Raw genomic sequence first — 12572 nt, forward strand, 5'->3', positions numbered from 1 at the left:
CCGATATGACTGAACTTCAGAGTCAATTTTCGAACGGCATGATTGTAGGTGGAGATGTACGACGTGCATTAGAGCGATTATTAGCCTTACGGTACACAGTGTTTTCTCGAGTGTCGTTTGATGACGATTCCGATACTCAGAGAACGAACTCTGGTCAGTATCCCATGAGAGAGGTTCCGCCAGTATACATGCCAGGTGACCCGCAAGCTAATCCTGTGATTCTGCCATACTTTCAGAGAGTTTGGATACACCTCCCATGGAAGCGATCAGAAGTTTTGCAGGTAAAACAATCTTTACCTGATCCACGCAAGAATCCGGCAGGTTATTATAAGGAGTTGTCTCAACTGGTAGACGCTACTATTATGAATCTTGCGGACATCGACATGCTGTTTGGCAATGTCGTACCACAACCGATTTGGGCGAAAATTCGCCAAGAGAATCATTTAGTTGAGTTAGGTGGTGACTGGGCTACACTAATAGCGGCAGATGGACGACAAGTTGGTGGGGCTAAGCCTGAGCAGTTAATTACGATCTGCCTCAGAAAATTATTACACTTATGAAAACGCTCATGCCAGCGATGAAGGTAAATTGGGATAAATTAGCCGCTTGTAAGCAAAAGAAGGACGAGAGTGTCTCCGATTTCTTTACCAGATTCGAAGAGGCATTTGTCGATCATAGTGGTCAGGATATGGGCACCGAGGGAGGCCAACGGTTATTTGTTGATAAATTTGTATTGAATTTGTTGCCCGAACTATGCAACAAATTGAAAAATTCAGAGAGTGCTTGGGCGGTTTCAACTACTGCTCAAATATTAGCGACAGCTCAATACTATGAGAATAGGGAAAAGGAAGAAAGTGATCGTTCAGACAAGAAAACGAAGGAGCTTAAAACGAAGGTTTTGTTACAGCAATCGTATCCTCCGCGATCAAATCAAAATGATTCTCAACAGCAATATCGACCACAATTACAATCTTCCAGGATGCAGTCACGATCTGACTTCTCCGACTTTAGATCTACGCTTGGGTATAATCAGTGTGCATATTGTAGAAGAGAGGGCCATATAAAATATGATTGCCCAGCTTTGCGTGACCGGCTTAACGGTGTGTCAGCACGAGGGGGTCGTGGTGGTCCTCAACAAGCACCCCGAGGTAGAGGCCGCGGTGCCCCTCAAAATCAAAATCATGAGCGCCCTCATACCCCATCAGACGCGAATAATTATTTTGACCAACGAAATGTGAGGTCCGATAAATCAGCACAGTATCATGTGGACGATTATTACGTCGAACATGAGATTGATGCAGGTAACCGCTACTAGGACAGCCATCGACAGAGAGAGGGAGTAGTATCAGTTCCGGTTGATCAGAGTGGGCCTTACGTCGCAGTTGCTACATCTGGCGTAGTTGAGCCTTTTCTGTTAGACACTGGTGCGACGAAAAGTTCCATCATGCACTCGAAACTCCCTGGCGCACCTTTGTCCGGCTTAACAAATGTTTCCATTGGATTCTCTGGCGCCCCTGTTAGCAATCCTGTCTCTAGCCCTTTGTCCCTTACGATTGGTCGTCATGAGTTAGAGGCCCCATTGCTTTTATCTACTGGTTGTGGTGAGAATCTTTTGGGCTTGGATTTGTTAAAACGGTTATATGCGACTTTGTACTGCTCTCCTGCGGGAGTGGAGCTTACATTAGGTCAGAGAGCGATCTCTCCTATGTACTTATCAATTGATAAGTTCCCACCGGAATTGAGTTCCCTTCCTGCGTCGTTATGGGCTACGGGTCCCAATGATGTAGGCTTATTGGACATCCCACCTTATGTGGTCCAGTTGAAATCGAACGTGCGTTTCCCACGTATACCACAGTATCGTATCTCTTTTGATGGTGAGCGAGCACTATTAGCGATCATTTATGACCTGATCGAAAAGGATGTCATTGAAGAAACTCGAGGCAATGTGTGTAATAGTCCTGTGTTACCGATTTTGAAACGCACAGATCCAACTAAACCTCCTGTGTACCGCTTTGTAATTGATTTACGAGAAGTAAATAAAATTGTGATTCCTCAGTTTCCTGTGGTGCCTGACATCACGGCTTTGTTGACCCTGATTCCGGCTTCTGCCTCCTGGTTCACGGTAATCGATCTAAAGAATGCTTTCTTTAGTATTCCGATCGCTGAGGAAAGCAGAGACCTATTCGGATTTTCACTGGGTGGTCGCAGTTTTAGATTTAAACGCGCACCTCAGGGCTACTGTGAAAGTCCGTCGATCTATAGCCAAGCACTTAAAAGTCAGCTTGATGCATTTGTGTTGCCGACAGGCGCAGCCTTAGTTCAATACGTTGATGACCTATTAGTGGCAGCTGATACAGAGGCTATTTGCAGAACCGCTACAGTATCATTGTTGCAGCACCTATGTGACTTACATCACAAGGTGTCACCTTCTAAGCTACAATATTGTTGTCAAGAAGTAACCTACTTAGGTCACTTACTGTCAAAGGATGGGAGAAGGTTGACCCCAGAGAGAATTGCAGCGATTGCTCGAATGACTGTGCCAAAGACTCAGAGAGATGTACGTGCCTTTCTAGGTATTACGTCATACTGCAGACAATGGATTCCAAATTTTTCATTGTCGGCGAAACCATTGATAGCCCTTACGTGCAAGGATGTTTCATCTCCTTTGCCATGGACTGAAGAGTGTCAGAAAAGTTTTTCTGAACTGCGTGATGCGTTGTGTTCGGCTCCTGTGTTGGGTACTCCTGATTACAATAAGCCGTTCACACTCTATGTTCACAAGAGGGACGGTTGTGCGTTGAGTGTTCTGACACAACAATTTGGCGACAAACAGCGTCCATGCGCATATTTTTCTTCGACCTTAGACCCAGTAGCTAGAGCCTTGCCGAGTTGTTTGAGAGCAACCGCGGCAGCTGCGGCGTCCATTCGACAGTCCGCAGGTCTGGTCATGGATAATATGCTCACGGTGATGGTCCCGCATGCAGTCGACACTCTCTTGAACCGAACGAAAACTCAACATTTGACGAGCGCAAGGTTGTCTGGATATGAGTTGACGTTATTGGCAAGTCACATACGGATAAAACGGTGTAATGTGTTGAATCCAGCAATGTTGTTGCCGATCGAAATGGAATTAAGTGATGTAACACCACATGATTGCTATTTGAGAACTGAAGAGGAGACGAAGGGTCGTATTGACCTGAAAAACACTCCATTGGTAGATCCCGATGGTACTTTGTATGTGGATGGTTCATGTTTTAAGTTACCAAATGGTGATGTGACGACTGCGTATGCTGTAGTAACATTGAGTACGGTTGTGGAATCTGCGAGATTGAGTCAGAATTCGGCCCAAGCGGCTGAGTTGATCGCCTTGACGAGAGCGTGTGTGTTATCCAGAGGGAAGCGGGTGAATGTGTTTACAGACAGCCAGTATGCTTTTGGTATGGCGCATAGTTTTGGTCGATTGTGGAGAGAAAGAGGATTTTTGACGTCGCATGGTACGAAGATTCAGCACGGACAGCTTGTGAATGACCTTTTGGACGCACTTACATTGCCTAAAGAGGTGGCAATAATCAAATGTAGTGCGCATCGGAAGGTGACGGATGATGTTGGCCGCGGTAATGCGTTTGCGGATGAGATTGCGAAGGAGACGGCCAGAGATCTGACAAATCGAATGTACGTTGCGAATTCAGTAAGATGGCCAGCGGAGACTAGTATGTGTGAGGACACAGTTGAGAGTGTGAAGAAGATACAGGATGAAGCTACTGGGATGGAAAAGACTCAGTGGAAAGAAAGTACGGGAAAGTTAGACGAGAATGGATGTTGGGTTGATTTGTCGGAAAAACAGAGATGGATGTTACCAGATGCATACGTGCTTGCTGTTGTTACTATGGCTCATGGTACATCACACATTAATACAAAAGGCATATGTAAATTGCTGTCGCCCGTATGGAAGAATGATGGAATTATTAAATGTGCGGAGAGAGTGGTTAAGAATTGCATGGTATGTTTGATGTATAATCCTGGCAAGGGCACCCCCACTCCACGTGGTCATTTTGCTCCTCCCACATGTCCCTTTGAAATTATTGAGTTAGACTTTATCCACATGGAGAGATGCAATAATTTAAAGTTCGTCTTGGTTGTAGTTTGTGCGTTCTCCAGATGGATTGAGGCTTACCCCCTAAAAGATAATACTGCCCTGTCCACAGCAAAGGTCCTACTCAAAGAGTATTTCCCCAGGTATGGAATGCCACGGATTGTATGGTCAGATAACGGAAGTGAGTTTGTGGGAAGTGTAATGAAGAGTGTATGTCGTGGTCTTGGCATAAATCAGAAATTTCATAGTGCTAATCATCCTCAGTCTGCGGGTTTAGTGGAAAGATATAATGGCACTCTGAAACTGAAACTTGCCAAAATCCAAGCAACAACTGGTCTATCATGGCCCGACGCTTTGCCTTTAGCTCTCCTATCGACCAGAGCGACTGTGCACTCTCGAGTAGGGCTCAGCCCATATGAGATTGTGTTCGGCCGTCCTGCGAACATTTGGGGAGTTCCGAGGCCTAAAGAATTTGACAGACTTGAATACCCAATGTTAATTGACTATCTCTATGATCTGACTGCTAAATTGAGTTTGATTCATCAACAGGTCTTTGAGGCTCTACCGACACAAACAGAGGGTCCTGGTCATCGGCTCCAACCAGGTGATTGGGTTCTTAACCGCAACTTTGGACGAAAACGAAATCTTGAGCCAAGGTTCGTGGGACCTTACCAGGTGTTGCTGGCAACGAGGACTGCGGTTCGGCTGGAAGGGAGAAAACACTGGGTGCATGCCACCCACACCAAGAAAATTCCGCTCCCATTGCCAGCAGATAGTTGGATCAGAAAAGGATTCGGCTCGTCTGAAACTGACGTCGCTCTAAATTATGTGCCGTTTAGTGACGCACAGCTTGTAGGAAATAACACAGTAAGACCCGACACCCCAGTTGAACCATCCGAAGTTAACCCTCTTTCAGCAACATTGGAGAATTCAAGTTCTGAACAATTGCGTGGACAATCGAACACTCCTTTGTCGTCTGATCCACTGTTTGAAGAGCAGACTCGCCCCGGAAGAAGTCGATACTTTCTTCGACCGCGTTAACAGACTAATAAATTATTTTTATTTTTTCGAATTTACATCACCTCTATTGTTGCCATAAAAATTGTGGACGTGTATATATATATATATATATATATATATATATATATATATATATATTGTGTACCTTTTTCCTTACAGCTAGGAGGCGTATATTGAACTCAATGAACTCTTGATTAAAAACCTTTTCATCTGGGTTAACCGTAGGGCCGTGCGGGTACTTCCCCCTGTTTAGCAGGTATCTGACACTAGGTCGATTACTTTTGTCGATTTCTGGGAACTCCTGGGGATTGACAATCGCTACTCAGAACGAAGTGCGTCAAGAACGTCACGGACGGTTTTTTAGAAGATGGAGTCTTCTAAGCTGTTGGAAATTGAGAAAATGGTGGCGCAAAGATCCAAACTGCACAAGACATTTCGGAAAAAATGTTTTTTGTTACAGGTTTTTATGTTGTTCCTAACTGTTTCTATGCTGCTGGTGGGTGGAGTATATTTTGGTTTTCAATCATTGCTGCCTTCTACTTTACCTACTCCTCCTTCTCTTGATTTAAATTCTGTTTCCACTATGTCTCCACATTCCTTTCATCTTCTGCCCCAACATGAACAGGTCAGACGTGCCGAATTTATGAACAATTCTTTTGTTCAACTTCTACATCAGCATCAGTTGGTGATGAACACTACCAATTGTTGGGTATGTGGGTTAATGCCACATACCATGGATAAGGGTATCCCGTATTTTGTTCTTCCTTATAGCCCCCAAGGGTCAGCTCGAGCATTCCAGACCATGTTCCGTAGTGCACTAGACTCCTACCCCCATCGAGAGCCTCGCTCCGCAAACCTTGGTCCTGGCCCGTACCACAAGTCCTTGGCAATAGCAATTGCAGATTTAAATAGGGATATTTTTGACGCAACACTTATCCCAGAGGAAGAGGTGCGAGCTTATAAGGATCTGAGTGAGGTCGAGTATAGTACATCAGTGAATGATAGGCAGTTTAAAAGCTCATCTCCAATCTGGATTGTACCTCATCTCGGGCATTTCTGTCTGCAAGGTCTTGGTCGAAATCCGAGAGCTCAGCTTGGGAAGAGTGCTTGTGTTGATACTTACGTTTTACCAATGCTCTCGTCCCCTGTCTTTCTGACTGCCAAGGGTACCTATTTTGTATGTTATGATCGCGCATATACGTGGTTACCTCATGACTTCTCGGGTACCTGCTATATCGCGAATCTTTTGCCTCCAACTTTCACTGTTGCCTCAGATTATCACAAAACCAGAGTTGTGAGAGGTGTCGTTAGTAAAGAGGATACTGCCGGTCAAGAAGCAGGAGATTTCTTTAAGGGTTTCCTACCGTTTTGGGGCCCTATGGTCAATAGCAGGAATCTGAGACAGTTAACTCGTGTAGTGGAAGCAACCGCTAACATAAATGCAAGCGCCCTTGGTAATCTGACAGCAGAGCTTCAAGCAGATAGGCTTATGACGCTACAGAACCGTATGGTTCTAGATGTAGTACTAGCAGACAGAGGTGGTGTGTGTAAGGTCATCCATTCGAGCTGCTGCATTTTCATACCTGATAACGCTCCAACGGTTTACCAAGCCATCTCGAAGTTGCATAAAATCTCGGAGTCCATACACGTGGACGAGGGAGATTGGACGCTTCTAGGATGGTTTTGGGGTCTGATGTCAACTTGGGGTTGGAAAATTCTGATGATTATAGGGGTTGTTTCTGTTCACGTGTTGTCTCTGTGTGCAGTGTGGTCCTGCCTTATGTGGCCTCTGTGCTACAACGTGTATAAGAAGGCCATCTGTTACCGGCGAGACATTGATGAATAAGATGATGTTCCAGCAACACTTGAATGATCTGATGAATATCGAAATTGATTATGATTCCGACTAGTGCTTGCCTACATGAGGGCAAAAGGAGCGTCTGAGGAGCAATGAGAACCATTACGATGCTAGCGAGGGTGGTATCTATGAACCGTAAATGACGAGATTAATAGGTGTACGCATTTTCGATACGCTACTTAGAAGGGTTCGTCTTATTTACAGGTTTCTTCGTTTTTACCCTCGGGTTCCATTTTAGATACGGCATCCATTTTGTTTCTTGCCCTCACGTAGTCAGCAAACAGGCAAATGTCCGCTTCATGACCCTGTGATTCCCAAGACTGGGGGATGACACGGCAGAGACAGATGGATCAGCTGGGTAATCTTCCCACGTTGGCCTATTGTTCCAGCCTTGCATGCGCTCGGCTCAAATCCTTTGATCCTGGGATTGCGCTTCCGATATTACCTCCACACTCCTTCTGTCTGACTTCCTTACACCTGTTCCTGTCTCTTGCTCTCGTCCTTTTACAACTAGAGTGGAATGTGCATAACAGCAGGATAATGTGCTTTTACAGTTGGGAACCGACAAATGTTACTGTGATTATGTTCCGGGTTTCCGACACCATGAATGAAGCCCTTTTAAGTTTATTGTGGGAACTGAGTTGTAACCTTTTGTTCGTTACGTTATTGAATGCTGAAAACGTGTATAAAAAGGAGCGATCCACATTTACAATTTGAAGCAGGCTCTTGGAACCTACACTCTGTTGTACTTCCTATGACTTTTGCATCCCTGCAGTAATAAACGCTGATCTTTGACGCCGAAGGAAGTGTCCCGTGTCTCTGTCACTTGTGCGCCGAACAGGTATCCTACGAAGGTTTCAGGTGTTGTTCCCTGGCACCGCTGGACCTTAAAGATTCCAGTCCTTCAGGTTGCATCAAAAACGTTGGGGTGATCAGAGAAATCTGACATGTTGCTTGGGTGTTACTCAGTTCGTGCTCGGTGTAAGTGAAATGAAACGGGGATTGAAGATTAGGCCAAACCTCAAGTGACCTGATTATGTCTTACAGATGGTGCTCCCTCTTCTCCCGCATTCAGTGTGAACTGTGTCATTGCAAGGATAGTAGTCGTGGGTAACTCAGTGGTCGACTATGAAAAAACATGCATGGTGTGTGCAAAGAATATCGATAACCAGAACCGTGCATCAGTCCCTTGTGTTGTTTATTTAGATAACATGCACGGCGTGTGTCCAGATGCTGAAGTGGGGTAACACGCTCAGTTCATATGACGTGAAATTGAGAATATTTTACGGAATTCGATTAAAGAAAATGTTACACAATAGAAAAATGTTCATACAACAATCATGCGTTGGTCTCATCGTGAAGCGTCGTCCGTTTGGTTCCTAGAACCGCTTCTCGGTCCGCCGCCATTGATACCAATGGAAGGCAGGCGTGAAACAAACAATTGTGTTTTACCTTACCATATCTGCTGGTCGCTCACGCCCGCCTTCCATTGGTCACAATGACTGTGGACCGGGACACGATTCTATGAACCAATTTGACGACTCATTACAGTATTGATCGATGTATAGATTCAATGCCGAGGGAGACTGCAGGCCTGGAAGAGCGGCGTGGGGCTTCAGAGGCCCATCGGACGTTGGTGAGCATGAGGCCCCACCTGAGGAGACTCTGCCGAGTCAGGCATCCAACACTACATCAATGGAGCTCAGATGACCGAAGCAGGAGCCAGGAGGCTACCGGGGCCGCCTGCGAGCTTGAGACCCCACTGGGAGAGCAGCTGCTCACAAACAGTGCAGCAGAGGCCAGGTGAGACCTATTGTGGCCGACCTGTGAAGTCTGGAGACATTTGAGAGACCCATCCCCACTTGTCCCGCCATGCTGGAGGGGCCTGCTGCTGTGGCAAGTAACGCAGGTAAAATCGAGTTTGGGGATTGGGAACAGCAGCAGGGTCTGCGCAATGGGAAAATGGTGCCGGGCCTGTACTGTGAGAGCCCCTCTGAGGGGCCCACCCTAGGTGTGCGCAGTGTGCTACAATTGTAGGCAAGGTAGACACGATCTGCTAAGGCACAGACAGACAGTCTCAGGCTGGAAGCAACATGTCACAGCCCCGTTAACAAAAAATAGTGGCCACTCCTACCTTAAAAGCCTCAATGAGGACCAATGAATGTTGAGTCTCACACACATAAGGCGACTTCTATGCTCTTGCTGCAGGGCCATTGTTTGGGCACTCAAATCTCCAGATGCAAAAAAGAGGTTCAGAATAAAAGATGATTACTTACTTCGCCAGTGCGACACACGAGTGCCCCTTCCATGCTAGCCCAGTAATTCAATGCTGAGTGCTAGAATCTTGCAGTGAGGCAGAGATACCACTGTACAATGAAGAGTGCCACACTACACACTATGACAGTAATTGTGGATAGCACGCTAACCATTAAAAATGGACAAGACAGAACAGAAGCCGGCAAAACTAAACTTTGAGCAGTGAAGAAGTGCCAGTAACCACCTGGATGCCTCACCACCTGAACAGACAGATGCATCCATAGCTGAAGGCGATACTAGCCTCCTATTACTTGATCTAAAGGCCAGCCTAAACCCAACAGATGCGAAACTAAACCGTGAGACCACGAGGCTTGACCATATGACAGAACAACAAAGCATCTGCTTGGAAGGAATGGAGCATTGTGTGTCAGATATCAACAACTAGCTAACACAAACACGATCCTGGTGCTGGAGCCCAAGAATTAAGACTTGGAAGCCAGATCCTATCGTAATAATATTTGAATCCTAGATCTAGTGGAAACCACAAATATAAGTCCTGCCATCATTAGGACAGAGTATTTTCTCTAGCTATCTTGAATTATTTTCTAAAATACATGGTAATTAGAAACGCATTGGTAACAATTACTTTTAGTACAGCTATCCTAGCCCTTGCTTGATTATAGGATGACCATGTAAGAATATTCGGCATTCAAATTAGTCTCAATGTCAGACTGACAAAAAGTTGGTCATCACAAGTGGCTGCGCTTGAATCACCTTGAGCTATACCTACTGGGGATAGAACTGCAAAGAAGATGGCAGAACATCCAGAGAACTACAATAGACATCAATACAAAATGAATGACATGTGCAAGAGTTTGCTTTTTCGGTAGATCCTGGAGCAGAAGTGTTAGTTAGAAAGTAAAAAAAAGATAATTATAACAATAAGAGGTGGGGGTCAATCTGCAGTCATCTGCAAACAACTCTTTATCCCGAGTATAGTGCTTGTTGTCTTCCTGATTTCCTTCTTTGTTTATAAATGCTTAATGATCAACAAATGGCCTCTAGAAGTTACTTCACCAGAGCGTGCAACTACTCCAATCAAAGTAATCCAACACTATGACCAATGCCGAGGTCATATATTTTAGTGGCAATGTTTATTTTGTCCACTATAGAAGGGACCCTAAGCAGCACAAACCCTTTAGTTTACAGTTCTACATTATGGATCTGTGAAAGAGGGCTGTCTGCAACTAATGCAAGATTTGAATCCATATATATCTAAGTTGTTCAAACGTGTATACTTGTTTCATTAATGCAGAGCCTTTACGATAAGGATGAGCGATACAAGGAAACGCAGTGAGCTTAGCTTGCATTACTGACTGTTTCTCCAATATAAAAATACGTATTTATACCTGCAACATTTAACAAATAGGGTCTACTTATAATGCTCCCAGCATTTTCCATGATTAAATTAATATGAAAGCAAGCTATGTGATTTTTTTGTTTTTCAAAGTAAAATGTACCCAAACAATTTAAACATAAAAAAAACATTTTGATGAATTATTGAACAGTTTTAACTAACATTTCTCTGAGGCATCATTTAGCTAAATGTGTCTGACATGCCAATATTATAAAAACAAAGATTAATAATTGAGAATCATTGTAAAAACATTGTGGGAGACAAGAAAAATAATCAGGGGTCTAATTCTGAAAGAAAAGTCACAAAGGTGCACCCACATTCGTGCAGACTGACGAATTTCAGGAATTCAAGAGTGTTTACAGCAGGAGGCCTGGGAACCGTACCTCTAGCAAACTTTTTTGAATTCCATTTTTGTATCTTGTGAAAATCTTCTGTTCGATTGCAAATTCACTTTCCCTATACCCTTTTATTCTCCACATTGGGAAATGTTTTACTCCTACCATTTTCAGGACTACATTTCCAAACTTTTTCACTGTGGTAAGAGCTTAGAGAGGGGCGGATGAATACTCCTAAATATGTACGTTTTTTTGAGGGTTCAGCGACTGCGACTCAAATATCATTCCATCCCTGAAACAACCATTTCCAGCCCCTAGAAGTAGGCAAAATCAGAGGCTTGATCCACAACCGTAAATGTAGCAGGGTTGATGCTACAGTGAGTATGTTAGCCTTCTAAAATGCTTTGCTGCCATTCTTTTTGTTTGTAGTAAGATATGATGGTCTATTTCTCTTTTGAACACACATATCAATGGTGTCAATTTCAGTGGTATATTATTTTTTAAAGTTTTTAAAGCATTTTATTTTAAACTTTGGAGACTTCAGAACCTAAACATATGAAATGGCATTAGAGTAGGACAGGAAGTTGAGTTCATTTATTACAGCATCATAGGAGCAAATTAAAAATGTTCCTTTACATGTTGGTGGAAAGTTAAAGAAGATGCAATATTTAACTCTGAACTTTAGCTGCGATTTAGGTTTGCATATGTCGCTTTTTGTTTCAGCAGTTGTTGTCACTATATAACATGGAAAGTAAGTCATTTAAGAAAAAAGCTCCTGACCAAAATCTGCCAGACATTACAATACTCACAGAAAAGAATTGCATTTTTAAGAAAACAGCATATGCCTCTTTAAGCTGGTGAAAAGAGTTGGGCATATCACTGACAATATCACCCATTCTGTCCTCTTAAAGTTCTTTAAAAAGTTAGCACTTACTTACACTTCTCCCTATATTCAGAATAGAGACAGCAGGAGACTGCAGTATGTTAATCACAAATGAAAAAATGCAAATAGGTTTGTTAAATAATCTGAATATCCATATCCTTGACAGACCAATGTTTTAAAACAATAACTGCCATACATGTGATTATTATACTAGAAATTAATTATTGAAATTAGTATTCTGCGCCATTCCACATCCTTCACACAATCGCCCAAAAGCAGAACCCACCAAGAAGTGTTTACCTGACACTTGACTCATACGTACCATTTTCTTTCCTCAACCTGGAAATGAATTTCTTTGGAGGGATCACACCCACTTTTTTCTTTTGAGTGGCAATGCTGCTGAAGAGATCAGCAAGGCATGTGAGGAGGCTCTCCTTCTTGCGCGGGATAACCTTGTATGCCAAAACATTTTCCCGAAATGGGCGACAGAAATACAGAGCCTGAAGAACCGAATTGCAGTAACAGGTGTTGCCAAACTGCGAAAAAATAAGTGTTTCAATTAAAATACAGTTTGATCAGAAACATCTTTCATAATCAGACCATCCCACTATCGTCATCTCATTCTCAACAAGTTACCATCATGAAATACTGAAAACTCTTTTGCAGCAGTAGGCACGGCTGTTGAGACCATTGGCGGACACTCAATTAGA

The 12572-nt window shown here is 43.7% G+C and overlaps 1 protein-coding gene across 1 annotated transcript in view; it reads right to left on the bottom strand.

Moving 5' to 3' along the window:
• LOC144752165 (ubiquitin carboxyl-terminal hydrolase 12-like) overlaps window positions 1-12572 on the bottom strand; it is a 268084-nt gene that overhangs the window by 76179 nt on the left and 179333 nt on the right. The window contains exon 3 of the mRNA XM_078640092.1: window positions 12185-12398. Within this exon, the coding sequence (XP_078496218.1) occupies window positions 12185-12398 (214 nt within the window). The remainder of the gene's footprint in view (window positions 1-12184; window positions 12399-12572) is intronic.

The sequence above is a fragment of the Lissotriton helveticus genome, chromosome 4_2, assembly GCF_964261635.1.
Source record: "Lissotriton helveticus chromosome 4_2, aLisHel1.1, whole genome shotgun sequence".
Classification (NCBI taxonomy): domain Eukaryota; kingdom Metazoa; phylum Chordata; class Amphibia; order Caudata; family Salamandridae; genus Lissotriton; species Lissotriton helveticus.